Raw genomic sequence first — 24,395 nt, 5'->3', positions numbered from 1 at the left:
GCGGATGCTCAGAGCTGTGGCCGTAAGGTCTCCGGTGCCTGTCTTGGCGGCAATTCCCAAACCCGGTGGTGGACCCCGGAAGTAAGGGATGCGGTCAAGCTGCAGAAGGAGTCTTATCGAGCCTGGTTGGCCCAGGGGACTCTAGAGGCAGCTGATAGGTACCGAAGGGCCAAGCGAGCTTTAGCCCGGGTGGTTGCGGAGGCAAAAAGTCGGGTCTGGGAGGAGTTCGGTGAGGCTATAGAGAAGGACTATCGGTTGGCCTCAAAGAAATTCGGGCAAACTGCCCCGACGCCTCAGGAGGGCGAAGCAGTGCCCCACTCACACTGTTTACAGTGGAGTGGGAATCTGCTTACTTTGACTGGGGACATCCTCGGACGGTGGAAGGAGTACTTCGAGGATCACCTCAACCCCACTTGCATGTCTTCCACTGATGAAGCAGAGGCTGAGGGCTCGGTTGTGGACTCATCAATCCCCCAAGCTGAGGTCACTGTGGTAGTTGAGAAGCTCCTCAGTGGCAAGGCACCAGCGTGGATTAGATCTGCCCCGAGTACCTAAAGTCTCTGGATGTTGTGGGGCTGTCTTGGCTGACATGCCTCAGCAACATCGCGTGGTGGCTGGGGACAGTGCCTCTGGACTGGCAGACTGGAGTGGTGGTCCCTCTGTTTAAGAAGGGTGACCGGAGGGTGTGTTCAAACTACAGGGGATCACACTCCTCAGCCTCCCCAGAAAAGTCTATGCCAGGGTACTGGAGAGGAGAATTCGGCCGATAGTTGAACTTCGGATTCAGGAGGAACAATGCAGGTTTTGTCTCGGTCATGGAATACTGGACCATCTCTATACCCTCACCAGGTTGATGAAGGGCTCATTGGAGTTTGCCCAACCAGTCCACATGTGCTTTGTGGATCTGGAGAAGGCATTAAACTGTGTCCCTCATGGTGACCTGTGGGGGGTGCTCTGGGAGTTTGGGGTTTGGGGCTCTCTGCTAAGGGCTGTCTGGTCCCTATATGACCAGAGAAAGGTGTTTGATTCGCATTGTCGGCATTAAGTCAGACTTGTTCCTGGTGCATGTTGGACTTTGCAGGGGTGCCCTTTGTCACCGGTCCTGTTCATTATTTATATGGACAGGGTTTCTAGGCGCAGTCGGGGGCCAGAGGCAGTCCGGTTTGGGGACCATGGGATTTCGTCTCTGCTGTTTGCAGATGATGTTGCCCTGTTGGCTTCCTCAAATCAGGACCTTCAGCGTGCACTGGGATGGCTTGCAGCCTAGTGTGAAGTAGCGGGGATGAGAATCAGAACCTCCAATTCCGAGGCCATGGTTCTCAGCCGGAAAAGGGGGGCTTGCCCCCTTCAGGTTTGTGGAGAGCTCCTGCCTTAAGTGGAGGAGTTTAAGTGTCTTGGGGTGTAGTTCACGAGTAAAGGAAGGATGGAGAATGATATCGACGGATCGATGTATCTTTTGCAGTGATGCGGTCGATATTACGGTCTGTTGTGGTGAAGAAAGAGCTGAGCCGCAAGGCGAAGATCTCTATTTAGCATTCGATCTATGTTCCTACCCTCACCTATGGTCATGAGCTTTGGGTCATGACCAAAAGGACAAGATCCCGGATACAGGCAGCCAAAATGAGTTTCCTCCGCAGGTTGGCTGGGTGCTCCCTTAGAGATAGGGTGAGGAGCTCTCCACATCGAGAGGAGTCAGCTGAGGTGGTTCGGCATCTCTTCCAGATGCCTTTCTGAGGAGGTATTCCGGGCATGTCCAACCGGGAAGAGGCCGCGGGGAAGACCTAGGACACGCTGGAGGGACTATGTGGGAATGTGGAGGAAGTGTCTGAAGAGAGGGAAGTCTGGGCGTCCCTGCTTAGACTGCTGCCCCCGCGAACCGGCTCTGGATAAGCGGTAGAAGATGGATGGATGGATGGATTTGACAGAAAATATTGCTCTAATCACTGAGTTTACATTAGGTGTGTATTTCGTATGGGGGATTTCATCATTTTAATGCAGTGAATTTCAGCTAGAATGTTAAATAGAATATAATAAGTGTGATGCAGAACAGTCCACATATCACTCACCTCTTTGAGTGAAGCTTCTTCTAGCCATTTGTCTGTGGTTGATCTCCTCATAGACTGCCCCAGGATCATTCAGGCTTATTCCCACTCCCAGAGACAACTGGGAGTGGGGAATAACAATAATAATAATAATAATAATAATAATAATAATAATAATAATAATAATAATAATAACATAATAATAAAACAATAATAATAAAAGAAGAATGCTGAAGTAATAGTAATAAGCTGTAGTAATAAAAATAAGAATAATTTCCAAGAGTGCAAATGTACTTTATATAATGTTACAGAGGGCGAGTCCACATAAACCGTGACAGTAACTGGGTGTCCAGCTAAACATTTTTTACCTGTGTGTATGTCTAAAAATGTGTGTGTGTGTGTGTGTGTGTGTGTGTGTGTGTGTGTGTGTGTGCTGAAATATGAACTCACATCCATCTGATCAGTATATAAATATTTACTTTTTTATTTACTGCCTGAGATGTTCTACAATGTCACTGAGCACAGATTCATCACTAGAAGAGTTACTCACTCAAATCACACCATCACATTAGATCATGAAATAATGTTTATTTAATCACTTGTTTAAGAAAAAATACATTTAAAAAGTGTGAATAAAACTAGGCATAATACACAATATTTACTGAGTATGAAAGGAAAATTGCATTTGCTTGTATATTGTTTATTTAGACAAAGTTCATTAATATAATCATTTATTTTGCAGTCGTAACTATTGTCAGAAATGTGCTGTTGTAGAAAATTAATCAACACATTCCTGAATTCATCAAAAGTGTACTATAATTATTGTAATCAGCACTCAAGCTGTGTTAAATTATATTACTATCATACTTAGGAAAACATTCTTTACTGGAGGTGAAGGTGAAGTGTTTACGCAGCACAAACCAAGACTGCCACAGCCCTTAGAGCGGTGTGTATAGATGAGCACATCTCTATGTCTGTTCTTTCCTCTCTGCATGACGTCTACAACAGACAATGCAGTACCAGAGCTGCTGAAATCATTAAAGACTCCATCCACCCCATTAACTGTCTGTTCAACATCTGTAATCACTTCCATAGCCTGATGACTACTATACAAATCCTTCACAGTCTATAAAGACTCAGTTACTTCACTGATAATCTGCACACTGCTCTTTACTACATGTAACACACCTTACATTTACATTCATGGCACTCAGTGACAGCTTAGTGATTCTTGGATTTGAACTCAAAGACTTCCATTCTGACATTCTGCACATTACTCTTACTTAAATGTAACACACCTGCATATATGGTACATTCCACACTGTTTACACATTCTTTACTCTTACTGCATGTAAAAGAATGCAAATATGGTACATTTCACACTGTTTACACATAATGTATTCTTACATGTAATATAACAGACATCATTTTAGTTATTTCATTTCTATTCATTATTTATTGACTTATATTTAATTTAGTTAATTAATATTCAGTTTATTTCTATGCATTGCATTTAAGCTGGATTTTAATTTCACTGCATATTCTGTACTGTATATAAGTGTATGTGAAATAAAATATTTAATAGTGAAATAAACATTTAAGTAATTTTGATGGAATAAACTGGTGATAAATGAGGTGAGGTGCGTCAGTGATATCTAAGCTCACAATGGAAGCATTTGTTAAGTGTTAAGTGCACAGGTGATTTAACTCTCCCTAATTTATTTACTAATAACAAGGTGAGAAAATGAAAATGGTTCAGAATGAATGAAATTATTAGAAGTATAATAGTCATTTTTTGTGTTTATAAAAGTTGAAATGTAATTTCCTGATAAAAGGCCTTTGGAGACGTGTCTCAGTCACATGGTCCCTGTCCTTCTGAGATTTCTCCTCCACGTCATCATATTCTGTAAAATAAACACATTTACTTCTTTAATACATCCTTTATATTGTATTAATACAGTAATTGTTTTGTAACAACTTATAATACATAAACGATGCACTATGTAGGATTTCTCTGATATTTAAACCATAAATGAAGAGAATAGAGGACATTTATCACATCAGTTTCTTTAATCTGACTGAACAGTGATTTGTTATAAAAACAGTGATCTGAAGTTTATGTTCTGTATCACAGATAATATTTACAGTAGGTCTAATCTAAACTCTTTAATAAATACACGTTCGATTATATTTGTCCTAAAAACTGATCTGAAACTTGATATTTATAATTTAATTTAATCTTTTACTCTGCTGCCTGTGAACTTATGTACATTAGAGAATAAACAGGAAGTCGCTCACCCTCTGTCTCTCCTACATCCTGTTCCTCAGTGAGGACATCATAATCTTCTGGATTGTCTAATGAACAAATAAATGAATAAGTAATGAACCACTGTGTGTGTTGGTGTTACAGTAAAATACTGAGTTACAGGGTGGTGTGATGAAGCAGTGTTTTTAAAAAATCTGAAAAATAATAACAAATAATTTTCTTACAGAAAACTTCACCATGTTGATGAACACACAGATTTTTAATATAAATTCATGTGAATTTAAGTTCCTGTGAATGAGCTGTTACTATAGAAACCACAATGTATTGGATCATTAATAGAAACCTGTGGTTTACCTCTGCAGTACTGTCAGAGCTGCTGTTAAAGAAAATTAATCAACACATACTGACCAATCAGAATGCAGAATTCAATACTGTACTTGTCAGGGTGCAGCAAAGGCGAGTGAGGATCCAAATGCAGTTTAGTATAAATCAAAAAACAAGAAACAGGTAAACAGACAGGCAAAACTAGGCAGAACTCAGAGCTAACAAAAAACATAGAACATTAACCATCAAACATTAGACAACGACCAGCACCAGGGAAGTGAACAAACAGAGTAGATATAACAAACAGGAACCAATCAAAAAAAAGACACAATCAGTGACCAAGACAACACAATTGAGGAAAGGAATGAGTTCCGAGTGTCCATGGCAACAAACAAGTGGGTGGGTCAAACAATTAACAGCAGGGCAAACCAGCAAACAGAAACAGGGCAAAACACAGACAGACTCAAAGCACTACTAAAATGGGATTAAGCCACAAAGCTTGAGTTGTACTTAATACAATTTTAAGGTAAATAAATTCCTTCCATTTTCATAAAAAATCTGACCTGTGATGATGTTTGTGTTTGTTTCAGTGGTAACTGCATCGTCATAGTTCTCGGACACGTCCACTGTCAGGACATAGAGATAAAAGCTATTAAATCCACATCAATGTCATTAATGATCATTTGGATGCTTGTGGATGCCACACTGTCCCATTATTATCATACCTGTCAGTATAACTGACTTCTGATCAGCTGTAATGGTGTCATCATAATTCTCAGCTTCATCCTCTACACCAAAACACAGATATTTAAAGATATTTAAAGTTTACTGAAGTGACAGTTTGTACACTGTGTATTTGATGACACGATACAAAATGACATTGTACACGTGTAAAAAAACGTCACTACACACAAACCAATAAACAAACGTATTGATAGTGTGTGTGTTTAATTTAATCTGCTTTCTTAAACAAATCCCAAAACAGAACCACACCATCCACGTTATCAGGGATGGGTCCAGCAGTGACGGCATCATCGTAGTCCTCTGGTGGGTCGACTCTTCCTGGATCACCTAAATGAAATAAAAGCAGAGACTGTACAAACAGCTCCATCACATTCTGACCTCATGGTTTAATGTCAACTCAGTAAATTTATGTGATCACTTAACAACTGCACCCACTTATGATGTCACTGGTGTCCATGACATCATCATAATACTCAGCCTTTTCTTTGATCCCAGACTTTACTGTAAAAAGAACAATTTCTTAGTTTTGGGTTTTTAAACACATTTATACTCAATAAAATATTCATCAAATGAATTTGATAAATTTGATCAGATGGATTTCAGGAGATTAAAGTAAGATAAGGTTAATGGTGAGATATCATGTGTGCATTAAAACACTGGAGTTACTGTAATTCTTCTACACACTACATCATAATCACATCTCAGAAAGGACAAATGTAGTCATTTCTGATTTCTAATTTTAATTCTAATATCTTTCAGTTAATGGAGTTAGACAAACTCACACTCTGGTATTTTTTACCTGAGAGAAGCTCATCATCCACATGCTCATACCCAGAATGCTGTTCTTCAGAGAGGAGACTTCCTGTTAGAGGAGAGCAGGAGAGTCAGGAGATGAGTTCAGAAGAGCAGGGCAACACACACACACACACACACACACACACACACACACACACACACACACACACATACACACACACACACACACACACACACATATTAAAGTAAAGCCACAGAGATTTAAGTATTTATCAGGACTCCCAGTAACCACGATGGTTAATGGGGACACACTTTCCATGACATTATTTCAATAAAATCCCAAAACCAAATATTTGTACACATTCATCCAAGTCAGTCATTCTCACACGCTCACTCACTCATTCACACAATGCACTGCAGAGAGATGGACACTTTTACAGTACAACCGTGCACACAGACATATGCCAAATATTTATTTTTAATAATTAGTCATAATTGTCACACACACAGACTGTCTTATAGACACACACTCACACACAGACAACAACGCATTGAATATTTATCAGGACACCCTGTAACTATTATGGTTTATCGGGACTAATTTTTAATCAAATTTTTAATTTTAATTATTTATAATAAACACCCAGACCACCTGGGGAGCTTGAGTTGGACTGCCACTGGGTTGCTCACCTTGGAGAAGGGAAATTGACTGACAAAGCTTGAAGCGATCTTTCTGCAGGTGACTTTAATCGGCAGGTCTCTGGTAGATCCCCAGCCCTCTGACCGATGCGATAAGGGTGTGCCAAATGATGCCTATGATTGGCCCACTGTGCATAGCTCCTTGCAGTCTTGAGGTGGACCATACATCTTTTCTCCAGACACTTCAAAACACTTGACCAGGGAAAGGAAAGAGGGGAAAGAGGCCCCTAGTTTCTGGTTAGAAAACAGCAGTGGCTAGTAACCGTAGGTAGCCTGGAAGGGAGAGAGACCCATGGCAGATGATGGCAGGGAGTTGTGGGCATATTCTACCCACAAAATATAGGAGGACCAGAATGCAGGTTCCTCGTCACAGAGAATGTGCCCCATCTCCAGTTCCTGATTCGGATGCTCGGTATGTCTGTTAGAATGTGGATTGAACCCTGATTAAAAGCTGATGGTGATCTCCTAGAGGTAAACTGTGTGCCTCGGTCAGAGATAATGTTGTGTGGGAGGCCCTGCAGGTCAAAAATGTGCTGGGGTATGAGCAGGGCAGTTTCCTTGGCTGATGGCAACTTGGGCACGGCAATGAACTGAGCCATTTTGGAAAATCGGTCAACAACAGTGAGGATGGTGGTGTGCCCAGCTGACAGGGGTTCACCCATAACAAAGGGCATGAATATGTGAGACCAAGGATGCCTGGTTACTGAGATATGGTGGAGAAAGCCAGCTGATATCCTTCTTAAATGATGGCTTGGCATTCTTGGGCCCAACAGTAGGACCGAGTGAAGTTAAAATGCCCGAAGATGAGGGCGCATTGAGCTTGTATAAGGTTTAGCCTCCTAGCTGTCCAAAGGTATGCAAGGTTCTTGTGGTCAGCCAAAACAAGAATAGGTTGGTCAGTGCACTCCAGCCAAGTGGTGCCACTCCTCCAAGGTGAAGATGGCTAGAATTTCATGCTCACTGACAGCATTGTTCTGCTCAGAGGGGCTGAGATGCCATTAGAACCTGCAGGGGTGGAGTGCTTTGATGCTCAGAAGCATCCACCTCCACAATAATTTGGCAGGAAGGGTCCAGCAGGGCCAGGATCGGAGCAGAGCTAAACAGTTCCAGACAAAGGTTCACAGGGTGGAGGTGAGCTGATGTAAGGTGGTGGAAATGACACTATAGCCCCGGATGCACCTCTGAATGAAATTGCCAAATCCCAGAAATCACTAGAGTTGTTGAATGGACTCAAAAAGATTAGTGTATCGTCGAGGTAGACAAAGAGCTGAGAGTTAAGCATGTCCATGAGAACGTCATTGAGGAATGGCATAACCAGGTACTCGTAGTGACCAGTGGGGGTGTTGAATGTCACTTTCCTCTCATCTCCCTCTCTGATGCGGACAAGCTGGTAGGTGAGCCTCAGCTCCAGCTTGGTGAAAATAGTGGCTCCGTTGAGGAGTTGAAAGGCTGAGGAAATGAGTGGCAGGGGTTAATGGTTCTTGACTGTAATGGTATTAAGCCCATGGTAGTCTATGGATGGGTAAATGATTCTAGTTCAGGGCCTCCATCTTGGTTGCTGTTAGGTGGTACAGGTGGCGGGACAAGGCAGGAGGTCAGTAGTGCAAGTGTGTGTTTGTTTGGGGGGGTGGGTGTTCATTGTGGTGGGACGTTGCGGTGGTAGGGATGCAGCCCTGGCCTTTCTGAAGACTTGTTCAAGATCATGGTAAACAGTGGGGACAGAAGAGTGTTTGCTAGGGGGTACATCAGAAATTGGTGCCGGGTCTGGAGAGGTTGAGCTGAGGCAGGGGGTATATAGTGGTGTGTTCCCCAGTTCAGGATTCAATGGCTGGTCCAGTCTATGTAAAGGTTGTGTTTTTGCCAGCCAGGGGAAATCAAACATGACAGGGGCCTAAGGGGATGGGATTAGCAAGAACAACAGCCACTCTTGATTATTCTAAACAACTGAAATCAGAAGGAGCTTTTTGAGGCAAAATGCCCGGTCGGTGGCCAATACTCATGGCTTGCACTGTGAGAGGATACCGGTGAGCAGGGTCAGGTGAAAGAGGAGACTGGTGTAAACAACCTTACGTTGCTCAATGGAGAAGGTCTTGAATGGAGAGTAGGCAGCTGACTGATTCTCCCATTCCACAGTGTCTGAGAGCTTATCTTTACCAGAAAGCATGGAGAGAACATAGGTGACGATTAGGTTCACAAGGAAAGGCTGAGGTGGTAGCAGTAGCCATGCCAAGGCAACATACCAGTCCCTGAGTTACAGCATCTAAGTCATGGAGAAGACTTTCAAGAGTGGTAGAAGTCTGGGACATAGAGCAAATCATAGCCTGCATGCTCCGAGTGTCTGTTGGGTCCATGTCAGGCCAGATGGTACTGTCAGGGAGGCAGGCGAGGAGGCAAATGCGAGCCACAGATCAAACTTCAAATTAAACGTCTTTAATATCAGCTGGCTTAAAACAGGGGAGGCACAGTTCAATAAATCAGGCAGTCCAATAATCAAAAACACAGGCAAACAGGGCAATGCAGGGCAAAAATCGAACAAAGTCAGAAACAGTCCAGCAACCCAAAAAAAAAAAAATAAATAGTTAAACAAGGAAATACAGGGCAGGAAAAAAGGTGAAAAAATCAGTGAAAACACACACTCTCATTCATTCACAATTTTTCCAGAGATGCCAATCAACCTACCATGCATGTCTTTGGACCGGGGGAAGAAACACGGAGAGTACACGGAGAAAACCCCCATGGCACGGAGAGAACATGCAAACTCCACACACAAGGCGGAGGCGGGAATTCGAACCCCCAACCCTGCAGGTGTGAGGCGAACGTGCTAAGCACTAAGCCACCGTGCCCCCTATTTATTAATCATAAATGTGAAAATGTGAAAACAAACACACACATACAGAAGAAGAGCGGGGATGCACCTGTACAGGAAAGCAGATACACACACAACCCCCCCCCCCCCCCCCTTTAAAAAAACTACCCCACTTGAACTCTTATCTGTTTCCACTCACACATTTAGGTTATTATTATTGCAGGAAAGCAGTAACATGCATGCATGCACGCAAGCACACACACACACACACACACACACACACACACACACACACACACACACACACACACACACACACACACAGACACACACACACACCTGCACTAAAACAGAAGCTTTAATAGATGTTTATCAGCAGAATCATGTCTCTAAACCACATACACTCTAACTGCACATTTCCTCTCACAAACATTGAGCTTATTTTTATTTATTTGTCATAAAGAAATAAATCACACTGGATTTGGGGGAAAATATTGCTCTAATCACTGAGTTTACATTGAGGTGTGTATTTTATATGGAGTGATTTGATCATTTTTATGCAGTGAATTTCAGCTAGAAGTTTAAATAGAATACAATAAGTGTGATGTAGAACAGTCCAACATATCACTCACCTCTTTGTGTGAAGCTTCTTCTAGCCATGTATCTGTGGTTGATCTCCTCATAGACTGCCTCAGGCTCAGACTTACGTGTCATCGTCATAGAGACAACTGGGAGTGGGGAATAATAATAATAATAATAATAATAATAATAATAATAATAAATCTATAGTAAAATGTATTCACAGTATGAATGATAATATGAAAATGAGATTTTAAATAATATAATAATAAAATGAGTGAAAGTGTGGTACCTTTCCTGAGCACTCTGTTCTGGTAAAACAGTACCAGCAGAAGCACTAAGGCCAGGAAGAGCAGCGTTCCCAACACATAGAGAACCAGTGGAGGGGAAGATGGAGGTCCAGGTGACACAGGGTTTAGATCGGTTCTTACTGAGGTCAAAAACACACGTGAGGATCTTGATACAACGCTGTGATCAGAAATATTTAGAACTTAATGAACAGAAATAAATTTTATATTAAACAAATACACACCTGATTTGGTGGTGGATTTAGCAGTGGACACAGTGGATATGTCGGTATTCACAGAAAGAAAAACACTTTGTCTCACAATAAAAATAAACTGTTACTCAATAAGGCTTATGACATGCTGAACAGTGTTTAGAGTTCAGGGTCTGAGATGTCAATCAAACATCTAAAATTCTAAATAAAAGTTATCAAGTCTTATCACTGAGACAGAAAGCTGAAAAGTTAGCACACCCCTCTGACCTGCACAGGTGACTCCAGCAGGAGAGCAGTCAGTGTGATTCTTCAGGGAATGATGACAGTCCCACAGGTGAATCTCATCCCCTCGACACTTCACTCTGTTCAGCCAGAAAGTCCCTTCACCAGAACCAAACCGATCATCAGCACTCAGCGCCGACCCACAGCCCAGCTGTCTGCACACCACCTGAACATTCATGATGTTCCACTGATCATCACAAACGGAGCCCCACGTAGAGTTATGATACACCTCCAACCTCCCAGAGCAGCTTCCCTTTCCTCCACTCAGCCTGAGAGACCAGTGTTCTACATCACACACATCGCACAAGAGGAAACACACCAACACTGAATAACAGCTCCAGTCACACAGCTCACTACAACACCATGACCATCTAACCTTATATTATACTCAACATGGTCTAGTTTAGTAAAAACAGGTTTTATGGTGTTCTGAAAAAAGAATATTTTAGGAACTAACTACAAACATCCTGAAATTCAGATGCTAACTTTGATGTGTGATAAATAAATTAATTGTCTGCTGAATAAAATCATTTGAAGCAGTAAGATCAGACTTTGGTTTCTGTTTACTGATTTTATCTCTGATGGATTGGTTTTCATGAAATGTGAGAAAAATTTATGTCCTCAGGATGGATCTATGAGGAAATACATTAAAGTTCTCTTAAAGGTGGGGTGCACGTTGCTTGAGAAATGCTTCAGAGTCGGGCCAACAAACAAAACAAAAATAAAACTAACGTGTAGCCAATGAGCATAAACATTGCCATGGTGGATAAAAACGAAAAGCACAAAAAGCTTTACGATAAGGCAAGAAGCAGGACTCATGTTAATATAGGATCATTTTTCCAGCGCTGGAGAGAACTGAACGCCATCCGCATGAAACGGAGCTAAACCGTTCACTGTACAACACACAGTACTACAAGAAGTCAATTGTAATACTATCAAAATAGGGGTGACGCCCATTTGGGTTAGGGCCATGTTTGTTTTGGTGATTTTAATTGTCAACATTGGCTTTAAAACATTGTGCACCCCACCTTTAACATGATTATATAAAAATAATGGGACATATGTTGTCACCCTCAAATCCATATGAAGAAAAGGACTAAAGGCTTCTCCTTATATCTCCTTACTTGAGAAGGGTTTCTGAGAGGGACGTAAAGAGCAGTTTCCTGGTGTACGTGGAGACTTTCCATCATCTGCAGTAATAAAATCAATGCATTAAAGAAATGTTTCACATGCAGGTTATGACAATGAACAGAACCAGAAAAGTCTGAATCCACTCACCTGTGCAGGTAATATGAACCACTTCATTATGATTATCACATCTGTTCTGTCCCCAAGGTGAAGATGGACACTGCAACAGATTAGAGTCGTGTTTCCTACATATCACGTGATCCAGCCAGTTAGGAGCAGATTTTACTCGTGCTTCAGTGTTTGACAGACTGCCACGTCTTCCACAGTTCAGCTCTCCACACACCATATTTGCCGTCTCATCAGCCATCTGATTGTAACACACATTACCCCAGGTTCCATTGAAGAACACTTCCAGATTCCCCTCACAGCCCTTCGTGAGTCGTATCTCTTTAAACTCTGGTGAAAGAAGGACGACTTACACTTCATTTGAAAACGTCCTGTTTTATCCACACATTATATTTATATAAAAATTAGATGGATCACATTTATAAACAAGTCCTTACTATCATGTTGAATTTCAGGAACTTTGGACCTCAGTTTTGAAATAAAACATATACATATCTAACAGGGTTATTGTCAGTCATCACACTGTACCTGAGCAGACGACTCCTACGTCCTCATGGTGTCCACATTCACCCTCTTCACACAGCTGATATCTGCAGTTCCACAGGGACGTCTCGTTCCCCTCACACTCCACCTCATTCAGCCATATGGACCCAGTTCCAGGACCAAACCAGGCTGGTATGTGGTTACTGAGGGCCTCTCCACACTGCAGCTGTCTGCACACCACCTGAACATCCTCAATACCCCACGAGTCATCACGCACAGTCCCCCACGAGCCGCTGTGGAAAACCTCCAGCCTTCCTGCACAGTCTCCCCTAGAACCAACCAGCCTGATCGAGCTGGGATCTTTATTACACACACACACACACACACACACACACACACACACACACACACACACACACACACACACACACACGCACAAAGAGATATGTAGATATGAACATTTTAGTTCAGGACTGACAGAGAAAATGTTTATTCTGTTGCCATGAACTGCAGAGGAGTCAAGTAATGAAGTACAAATACTTCGTTACTTTATTTAAGTAGACATTTTGAGTATCTATACTTTAATGGAGTAATTATTTTTAGCATGTCAACAACCAGCACCAGCACCAGTGAGGAAGTTCATAGCCAGGAACAAGCCGAAGTGAAATAGGAGTAATGAGGCTATTTTTAAAATGTAAGGAGTAGAAAGTACAGATAATTGCGTGAAAATGTAAAAAAATGGCATTTTTTCCTTGCATTACTTTAACCTTTATACTTTTAAAGTAGTTTTGAAACCAGTTCTTTTACACTTTTAATTGAGTAAAAAGCTTGGGTTGATACTTAAAATATTTTTTATCTATACTTTTATCTATACTACCTGAGTAATGAATGTGAATACTTTTGACACCACTGATGAAATGTAAAATAATTGCATTTTTAATTAATATGCTAAACAACTACTTTCCTACTGACAGAGATCTGTTACTTAAACTACATTTTAAAGTGCTGGTTTTCTACAGGCCTGCTCATTTGTGGGTGTTTACCTGAACAGGTGATGTAGAGCTGTTCCCCAGAGCTGCAGTTGACAGGTTCAGCTTGTGCACTGCTGCAGTTCCTCAGATGATCTTCACTCCCAGAGCAGCTGAATCCTGTTACACACATGTGTTTGTGTTCAGTGGTGGATGGAGAGGAGTGGTAGTTCAGCACAGAGACACAGCCCAGCTGTCTGCAAAGCACAGACGCCTCAGACGGAGTCCACGAGTCCAGGAGAACTCTCCTCCAGTCCTGTCTGAAATAAATCTCCACCTCCCCCTGACACTCGCTCCCTCCAGACAACCGCACTCGCCCCTCATGAAGCGCCAAAAAGGATCCTGAAGCAGAAGAAGGTCATTTAAATATTGTAATGAACTCTGACTTTTTTCAGTAACCTGGTGTATGTGACTTTAATATCTCACCATTACAGATGACTCCAACATCATGTTTATGAGAGCATGGAGCTCGACTCCATGATGAGACGCCACATTGTGATAGGTGTGTTTCCTTCCCCTGACAATCAAACACATCAGCCCACATGTGGTTACTCCCCTCCCCAAACCAGTCGACCTTCACCACAGCCACAGCACTCCCACAATCCAGCTGTGCACACAGGACATCTGCAGCTCTCATATTCCAGTTTACATCACAAATTGTGCCCCATACACCGAGGTACAGGAGCTCCACTCGACCAGAACAGGAGTCCGGTCCGTTCACCAGCCGAGCCTCTGTGTGACCTGAACAAACAGCCGAGAGCTCAGTGAAAGAGGAACATTAACACAGGCACCTTAAAGTTTGATTGACAGCTATGTGGTTGCATCATGATACTTAACCAGAACATATTAATCCCAAATCATTGTCATGGGAACAGGTTGAGTGTTTGAGTGAAGATGATGATGGACAGAAGGTAATGTCAGATTCATTTCCTCTACACTGAAGCTCCTCTGTCCACACCTGACCCTCCCCTCGGCCAAAAGTAGCTGATCCCAGAACCTTCACAGGAATCCCACAGCCCAGCTCTCGACACACAACCTCTGCATCCTGCTGGTCAAAGTCAGCATCACACACTGTGGACCAGGAACGTCCATGAAACACCTCCACTCTCCCAGAGCACCGGTGAGGACCAGCACTGAGTCTCGAATTCTGACCTTTGTTTTATTTAATTGTGTAAATATTGTTTTCAACAAGACAGAACACAAATAAATCATTACAATGTTATCAAATATAGGTTACATAAATCTATTGTGTTTAAAATATACTTGGATAAACATCTAAATTTGAATAAAGTTTATTTATTGGTCAAATTAAAATCAATAATAATAATAATAATAATAATAATAATAATAATAATAATAATAATAATAATAATAATAATAATAATAATGTTTAATGAACACAGTTTACCTGAGCAGGTGACTCCAGCATCATGAACATGTCCACAGAAAAGTTCCCCCCTCCCACGTGACCCACAGTCCTTCAGTGTCGACTCTGATCCATTACAGCTCACATCAACCATCCAGATTGGTCCTGAGCCTGGTCCAAAGTGACCGTATTTTGGTGCATTTAGAGCCTCCCCACAGCGCAGCTCTCTACACACCACTGCAGCATTGTTCATATCCCAGTCATCACCACACACTGTTCCCCAATGTTCATCTTGAAGAACCTCCACTCTCCCAGCACAGCGACTTCCACCATCCACCAACCTCACACTGTCTGAGAGAGAAACATAAAGTGAGTATAAATAAAAATAAATCTAGCTTACTCTCCTACACAAACACTCAAACTTACACACTGGCTCACACTCACTCACGCACACTCACATACACAATCACACACCGATACAAACACACACACTCTCTCACACACTCAGAGACACACAAACACACGCACACACACAAACACACACACACACACACACACACACACACACACACACACACACACACACACACACACACACACACACTTCTGTTAGTTCAGGTGTGTGATGTTTTCATGGGAATAATCAGTGTGAACTTACCAGCTGCTGTTAGTGTGAGTATGGATGAGAGAAAAATTAAAGTCAGACAGATTTCCATCTCCCTCCTCGCTGTACACGATGTGTTCACCTCCACTCGCCCAGAGAGACTGAGAGAAGTGTATCCCCTCATTCAGCCCCCTACAGAGAGACAGACAGAGAGACAGACAGAGGGAGAGTGACGGCCGCCAATCACACTCACTGTTACCTTATTAGAAAGACGAGAAGAAATCATCACACAGCCTCAATAACAAATCAGATGAGGCATCTTTCACTTTCTCCATATATATCAAAATAACGTCAGAGCTGATGAACAGAGCTCCGCCTCCTGTCTCTGTGGTCTGTTACTGAAGAACAGAGCTCCACCTCCTGTCTCTGTGATGTGTGACTGATGAACAGAGCTCCACCTCCTGTCTCTGTGGTGTGTGACTGATGAACAGAGCTCCGCCTCCTGACTCTGAGGTGTGTGACTGATGAACAGAGCTCCGCCTCCTTTCTTTGAGGTGTGTGACTGATGAACAGAGCCCCGCCTCCTGTCTCTGAGGTGTGTGACTGATGAACACAGCTCCACCTCCTGTCTCTGTGGTGTGTGACTGATGAACAGAGCTCCACCTCCTGTCTCTGATGAGAGTCGACCACATCACACACTGATGTCAGAGAGAGGAAACACTCGGCTGTCGTACAGCATTTATTCCTGACAGCTGTACAGAGCAGATACACACACTGATAAGCACACTGCAACTACATCAGTTACACATCCCTTCTACACACACATGGAAACAGACACAAACAAACACACACACACCCCTCTAATGTTGTTTTTTCACCTGCTTCCTGTTCAGGTAGTCCACATATTTGATCTATCACATGCTTTATGCTAGATGTCCTTCCTGACAAAACCTCCCATTATATCTGGGCTCAGTTCTCTTAACTGACCTGCTGAGGGCACTGTTATGAATCTGCTGGATTATTATTATTATTATTATTATTATTATTATTATTATTATCATTATTATTATTATTATTATTATGTTGCTGACGAAGAGACAGGAGCCAGAGCTGAAGATGTTGAGGTTCTCTGGGAGTGACTAGATTGGAGAGGATTAGGAACGAGTACATCATAGGGACAGCTAATGTTGGACGTTTGGGGGACAAAGTTAGGGAGGCCAGAATAAGATGGTTTGGACATGTTCAGAGGAGGTAGAGTGAGTATATTGGTAGGAGAATGTTGGACAAGGAGCTGCATACATATATATATATATATATATATATATATATATATATATATATATATATATATATATATATATATATATATAAATCTAACCCATAATATATAAACCCATGAATAAAAACAAAACTCCTGAATAGTGTTTATGTCTGGAGTTACCATGTGTTACCATGTGACGTTACCAGAATACCCATGGGGCAGTTCCCCTCATTGTGCTGAGTGTTTTCATATGTCACATGTCCATGTTGTGCAAATTTTTGATTATGAAATGAGGGTTTGGACATTTCATGTCAATACTGCAGTCATTATGGGATTCTACTTATTATACTGCATAGAACAGTACATGCAATTCTTAATGTTGGATGTATTGTGTGTGTGAGAGCTTAGAGGACTGTTCAGAATTCCCCATTCAAGTCTATGGGATGTTCGATCATGAACGGGAAACGACTACGGGAAAACCGAAAATTCTGTCGGAACTCCGAAATAAAAACTTTGTCTGGAGTAAGGTCCTAAAGAACCTGTCCGAGTTCAGTGTAATTCGCTCGAAAACTTGCCGAGTTACAAACCTCAAAAGCTTATAATGGAAGTCTATGGGAAAAAAGGCCACTTTGAGCTTCCGTACCGGGAATGCCGGAATTCCGATCGCTTAGAAAAATAGAAGCAAAAATTTCAGACGAGGGTCTACGACATATCCGAATTTGGTGCATGTGGCTCGAACACCCTGGGCCGCATTTTTTTAAAATAATTTTTTGTATAATAATAATAATAATAATAATAATAATAATAATAATAATACTAATAATAATAATAAGCTTATAATGGAAATCAGAATGTTGGCTTCTACAAAGCCAACATAATAATAATAATAATAATAATAATAATAATAATAATAATAATAATAATAATAATAATAATCTTATAACAGAAATCAGAATGTTGGCTTCTACAAAGCCAACATAATAATAATAATAATAATAATAATAATAATAATAATAATAACTAGAATTGTAAAGTTCGTCGCGACAAACTTTGATGTTGGCTTTGACGGTGCAAGTATTCGCAAAGGCCGGTGCATGTTGGAGGCGAGTGGACAGAAAGATTGTGAAAGCTACTGGACCGCTAGGGTGCCAATACTTTAGGGGGTGATCGGCCATGAGCATGTGACGTGATCCGAATACTCGTGGGGCAGTTCCCTTCATTGTGCTGAGTGTTTTGATATATCACATGTCCATGTTGTGCAAATGTTTTATTTCGCTTCCTTTGGGGGCGGGGCTACACGTGACGTCACGTGACATCACGTGACCAAAATCTCAACCAAGACCAAAACAATGTCATTTGTCCCATACACATACATACAGAGTACAACATGCAGTTAAATGCTTTTTGCATCTGTCCGATATTCAAGCATAGAAGGAATGCATTTAGGGATGAAAAATAAAATCAAAAGGAGATAGATAAACAAAAAATATAAAGTATAAAAACTATATAAAATACGAAAAAATATGTGCAAAATATGTGTGTATGGGTGGGGGTTGGAGATGTCACTCTTGCCTGTCTTCAAAAAGGCAAGAGTACATAATTTGAAACTTAACTGGAAGCCAGTGTAGGATTGTTAAGATTGAGGTTATATGTTGCTTTTTTTTGTTTTATTTGAATAAATTGTCTTAAAGTAGGATTTTTGTGTACTATCTGCTTAACTCACTTTGTTTTATAGTGGTTTAAATTTTATTTTATATCATTGTTGATATTATAAGGTTGGTCTCTGCTTAGTAGATCTCTCAGGAGATTAATCAGGAGTAATTTCAGTCTCCATTTTCACATTTCCAATAACCTCATATACCTTCCTGTTATCTGAGTATCAAACAATGACGGTATGTGGGCTCTGAAATTGCCAGTCTGCTGTACGAAAAGCTGATTTAATCTCTGCTTTAGTTTCCCACTGCTCCTTCGATTTTCTGGCACTGAGACCTGGATATCCCTTACAGAACACAGCAACACTAGCAGTTCTACTCTCTGCCTATGCTTTCTCTAACTCACCAAGAGAAATGGGCAGGGGTGGTGGTACAGGTGTACTGTTGTCAAGGAAATGGCCAGAGTTCTTACCATGACAAGAAAGTATGACCATATAACCCCAATTTTATCATCTCTACACTGTTTAGAATTGATTACAAACTGCTACTACTTACGTACAAGGCTCTTAATGGTTTAGCTCCCATGTATCTAACTAGTCTTCTAACACGTTGCAATCCTTCACGCTCTCTGAGATCACAAAACTCAGGACTTCTGGTAGTTCCCAGAATATCTAAGTCTACTAAAGGTGGTAGAGCGTTTTCTTATTTAGCTCCCAAACTTTGGAATAGTCTTCCTGATAGTGTTCGGGGATCAGACACACTTTTCCAGTTTAAATGTAGGTTAAAAACTCATCTCTTTAGTCAGACGTACACATAATACATCCCATAATATCGTGTTCTATTACATCAGGCCAAATGCACATTACCATCTTGTACTTGTTTAAATTATGAAGAGCAGCTACTTTAATTCCTCTCCACTGCTTCTCTCTTTCTACCATCCCGAGGGATCCAGAAATTGTACCAGCTCCGATTGTCTTCTGTGTGATGAAGATTTTGGACCTCAGCTGCAAAATCTGTGGCATCAACATAGACTTTACAGCACTGAAGTACCAATATTCACCCCATAATAAGACAACTGTGGACAAAAACAAACAAACACACAAATGATTATAAATATCTGCATTACAAAACAGAACATTATCAGAAACAAGAGAAATATACCGAGATAAACCAAGAGGAATATATTGTGGGACAAGTATACAGAGCTTTACTCATGTATAAATTTATTTATTAATAATTTTAAGTAATATTACACAATGTTTGCTATATTATAGAATTTTTAGTATTTAATTTCAAATTAAATGTTTAAATTAATAAAAGCACATTTACATTGGGCTTCACGATTATAAACATTAATAATTTTAAGTGATTAATAAGAATTTTTATTTTTTTATTTAAGGCATTACAATTTTTTATCCACAAGATGGCAGTAAAGAATTTTCAAACTGAGATTAGTTTAGTGAAATATTTTCTCTTACTTGACCTGATGGGGGCGCTGTTAGGATGCTGCTGTATTATTATTATTTTTATTATTATTATTATTATTATTATTATTATTATTATTATTATTATTATTATTATTATTATAGATAAAACTGCTAATATTACAAAGTTACATATATGAGAAATTATAGAAGTGTTTTAATGTCTGCTTGATCTCATGTTTAAAATTTCACAAAAGCTGATATGGTCACGTTTACATTTTGCACCAAACAGTAATAAAAATGGAAAAATAATAAGAGTTTACAAAAGTGCAAATCAGCTAAATGCACTTTATCTTAGTCCTTACGTGTGTGTGTGTGTGTGTGTGTGTGTGTGTGTGTGTGTGTGTGTGTGTGTGTGTGTGTGTGTGTTTTACAGGAATTGCATTCATGTAATATTATGGAGGGTGTCCAAATAAACCATTACAGTAACTGGGTGTCCAGCTAAACACTTTATTCCTGTGTGTATTTAGAAAAAATCTGCATATCAAAGAGTTAGGAGGTTGAGCAGCTGTGTGTGTGTGTGTGTGTGTGTGTGTGTGTGTGTGTGTGTGTGTGTGTGTGTGTGTGTGTGCTTGCATTTATTCATTAAGATGAAGATTTTATACAGTCCAGTTATACACGGTTAAGGGCCGAGCTCAGGGTGTTGCTGAGATTTGAACTCACAACCTTCTGATCTGTATATAAATATTGATTTATTTTTACTGCCTGAGATGTTCTATAATGTTACTGAACACAGATCCATCACTACAAGAGTCACTCAAATCACATCATCACATTATATTATAAAATAACTTCACTTGTTTAAGAAAAAAATACATTTTAAAATACAGAAAATTAGAAAATACATGAAGAATTTATTAAAAATGTAAATAAAACTAGGCATAAGACACAATATTTACTCAGTATGGAAAGGAAAACATTACATTTGATTGCATATTGTTTATTTAGACAAAATATTCTAATTTCTTGTCATTAACCATTATATACAATGAGACAGGGAGTAGGGCTGCTGATGGTGCTGCAACACTCCGACTTTCAGGATTACTTTAACTGCAGCTGCCAAAATAATGTTACAAAGAGCTGATACTCGAGACTCCTTCCATAAATGTTAAATAAACATCTCCAATCCGAAAACATCACCATCAATGATTATACGCTGTTCTTTGTTATATTACATGTTTTAAATCAGTTTATTTTAGGTTTAGATAACGAGTAACGTCCATCATACAAGTCCCTGTGAACGACGTTACTGTAGGAAAGATAACCTATTAGAACGAGCACATTAATATAAGCTAATCATTTATGTTGAAGTCATAACTATTGTCAGAGCTGTGCTGTTGTAGGAAATTAATCAACACCTTATAATTCCACAATTCATCCACACCGTGGTATAAATATTGTAATCTGCACTCATTCTGTTAAAAGAAAATGATTTTACTATCATTCAGGTGTGATGTAATATCACATGTCACATGAACCTGCTTAAAATTCCAGCTCCCACAATGTAAAACATCTTCCTGCAGCCCTGATTATATATATTATGAGGAGACGTATAGAACATCAACAGGAAAAACACAGAATATTGATTTAGATCTTAAAATATAAAACTACAACCTGAACATATTGAATGAAAAATGTTTATCTATTTAAGACAGTTCCATATTTCTGACTCGTAACAAGTTTTAACATATTGTAATAAACAAGGTTTCTTCTGGCAAGTGGAATGTAATTAACACATTTCTAAAAACACTGAATAACAGATTTACAAGTTTCAGATCAACATGAAAGATTGTAATGAACATTACAGTGATTTTGATGGAATAAACATTTTTTGTGTTTATAAAAGTTGAAATGTAATTTCCTGAGAAAAGGCCTTTGGAGACGTGTCTCAGTCACATGGCCCCTGTCCTTCTCAGATTTCTCCTCCACGTCATCATATTCTGTAAAATAAACACATTTACTCCTTTAATACATCCTTTATATTGTATTAATACAGTAATTGTTTTGTAACAACTTATAATACATAAACGATGCACTATGTAGGATTTCTCTGATATTTAAACCATAGATAATATTTACAGTAGGTCTAATCTAAACTCTTTAATAAATACATGTTCTATTATATTTGTCCTAAAAACTGATCTGAAAGTTGATATTTATTATATACCATATATAATATAAACATATATAATTTAATTTTTTACACTTCTGCCTGTAAACTTATGTACATTAGAGAATAAATAGGAAGTCGCTCACCTTCTGTCTCTCCTACATCCTGTTCCTCAGTGATGACATCATCATAATCTTCTGGATTGTCTAATGAACAAATAAATGAATAAGTAATGAACCACTGTGTGTGTTGGTGTTACAGTAAAATACTGAGTTACAGGGTGGTGTGATGAAGCAGTGTTTTTAAATAACCTGTAAAACAATAAAAAATAATTTTCTTACAGAAAACTTCATCATGTTGATGAACACACATATTTTTTTATATAAATGCATGTGAATTTAAGTTCCTGTCAATGAGCTGTTACTATAGAAACCACAATGTATTGTATCATTAATGGACACCTGTGGTTTACATCTGCAGTACTGTCAGAGCTGCTGTTATAGAAAATTACTCAACACCTACTGACCAATCAGAACGCAGAATTCAACAGTGTACTAAAATGGAATTAAGCCACAAAGTTTGAGTTTTACTGTATAAAATGTTAAGGTAAATAAATTCCTTCCATTTTCATAAAAAAAACTGACCTGTGATGATGATGGTGTTTGTTTCAGTGGTAACTGCATCGTCATAGTTCTCGGACACGTCCTCTGTCAAGACGTAGAGATAAAAGCTATTAAATGCACATCAATGTCATTAATGATCATTTGGATCCTTGTGGATGCCACACTGTCCCATTATTATCATACCTGTAGGTATAACTGACTTCTGATCAGCTGTAATGGCGTCATCATTATTCTCAGCTTCATCCTTTACACCAAAACACAGATATTTAAAGACATTTAAAGTTTACTGAAGTGACAGTTTGTACACTGTGTGTTTGATGACACGATATAAAATGACATCGTACACGTGTAAAAAACGTCACTACACACAAACCGATAAACAAACGTATTGACAGTTTGTGTGTTTAATTTATACTGCTTTCTAAAACAATTCCCAAAACAGAACAACACCATTCCCGTTATCAGGGATGGGTCCAGCAGTGACGGCATCATCGTAGTCCTCTGGTGGTTCGACTCTTCCTTGATCACCTAAATGAAATAAAAGCAGATACTCTGTACAAACAGCTCCATCACATTCTGACCTTATGGTTTAATGTCAAATTTATGTGATCACTTAACAACTGCACGCACTTATGATGTCACTGGTGTCCATGACATCATCATAATACTCAGCCTTTTCTTTGGTCCCAGACTTTACTGTAAAAAGAACAATGTGTTAGTTTTGTTTTTTTAAACACATTTATACTCAATAAAATCCTCATCCAATGAAGCTTTGATAAATTTGATCAGATGGATTTCAGGAGATTAAAGTAAGATAAGGTTGATGGTGAGATCTCATGTGTCAGCATTAAAACACTGGAGTTACTGTAATTCTTCTAAACACTACATCATAATCACATGTCAGAAAGGACAAATGTAGTCATTTCTGATTTCTAATTTTAATTCTAATATCTTTCAGTTAATGGAGTTAGACAAACTCATACTCTGGTCTTTTTTACCTGAGAGAAGCTCATCATCCACATGCTCGTATCCAGAATGTTGTTCTTCAGAGAGGAGACTTCCTGTTAGAGGAGAGCAGGAGAGTCAGGTGATGTGTTCAGAAGAGAAGAGCAACACACACACACACACACACACACACACACACACACACACACACACACACACACACACACACACACACAGATTAAAGCCACAGAGATTGAAGTATTTATCAGGACTCTCAGTAACCCCTATGGTTAATGGGGACTTATTTTCCACAACATTATTTCAATAAAATCACAAAACCAAACATTTGGACACATTCATCCAAGTCAGTCATTCTCACTCACTCACTCACTCACTCACTCACTCATTCACGATGCACTGCAGAGAGATGGACACATTTACAGTAAGTTATTTTTAATTATTAATCATCAATGTCACATACAGAGACTCTTGCAGACATACACTCATACACAGACACACAGACACACACCCGCATCACCCAAACACCCAGTTGAAGTATTTTTCAGGACACCAAGATCCCCCACATGG

General features: G+C 39.8%; 2 protein-coding genes across 5 annotated transcripts in view; one reads left to right on the top strand and one right to left on the bottom strand.

Moving 5' to 3' along the window:
* LOC113650187 (B-cell receptor CD22-like) overlaps positions 1 to 24,395 on the top strand; it is a 1,781,460-nt gene that overhangs the window by 828,851 nt on the left and 928,214 nt on the right. The window lies entirely within an intron of this gene.
* LOC113663360 (antigen WC1.1-like) overlaps positions 1 to 24,395 on the bottom strand; it is an 870,979-nt gene that overhangs the window by 212,872 nt on the left and 633,712 nt on the right. Inside the window, exons 15-20 of the mRNA XM_047803947.1 lie at positions 6,176 to 6,238; positions 5,812 to 5,877; positions 5,626 to 5,703; positions 5,358 to 5,420; positions 5,196 to 5,258; positions 4,341 to 4,397 (exon numbers count right to left, since the gene is read on the bottom strand). Of these exons, the coding sequence (XP_047659903.1) occupies positions 4,341 to 4,397; positions 5,196 to 5,258; positions 5,358 to 5,420; positions 5,626 to 5,703; positions 5,812 to 5,877; positions 6,176 to 6,238 (390 nt within the window). The remainder of the gene's footprint in view (positions 1 to 4,340; positions 4,398 to 5,195; positions 5,259 to 5,357; positions 5,421 to 5,625; positions 5,704 to 5,811; positions 5,878 to 6,175; positions 6,239 to 24,395) is intronic.

This window comes from Tachysurus fulvidraco, chromosome 19, assembly GCF_022655615.1.
Source record: "Tachysurus fulvidraco isolate hzauxx_2018 chromosome 19, HZAU_PFXX_2.0, whole genome shotgun sequence".
Taxonomy (NCBI): domain Eukaryota; kingdom Metazoa; phylum Chordata; class Actinopteri; order Siluriformes; family Bagridae; genus Tachysurus; species Tachysurus fulvidraco.
Note: the sequence above shows the minus strand (reverse complement) of the source record. Positions and strands in the feature narration are given on the sequence as shown.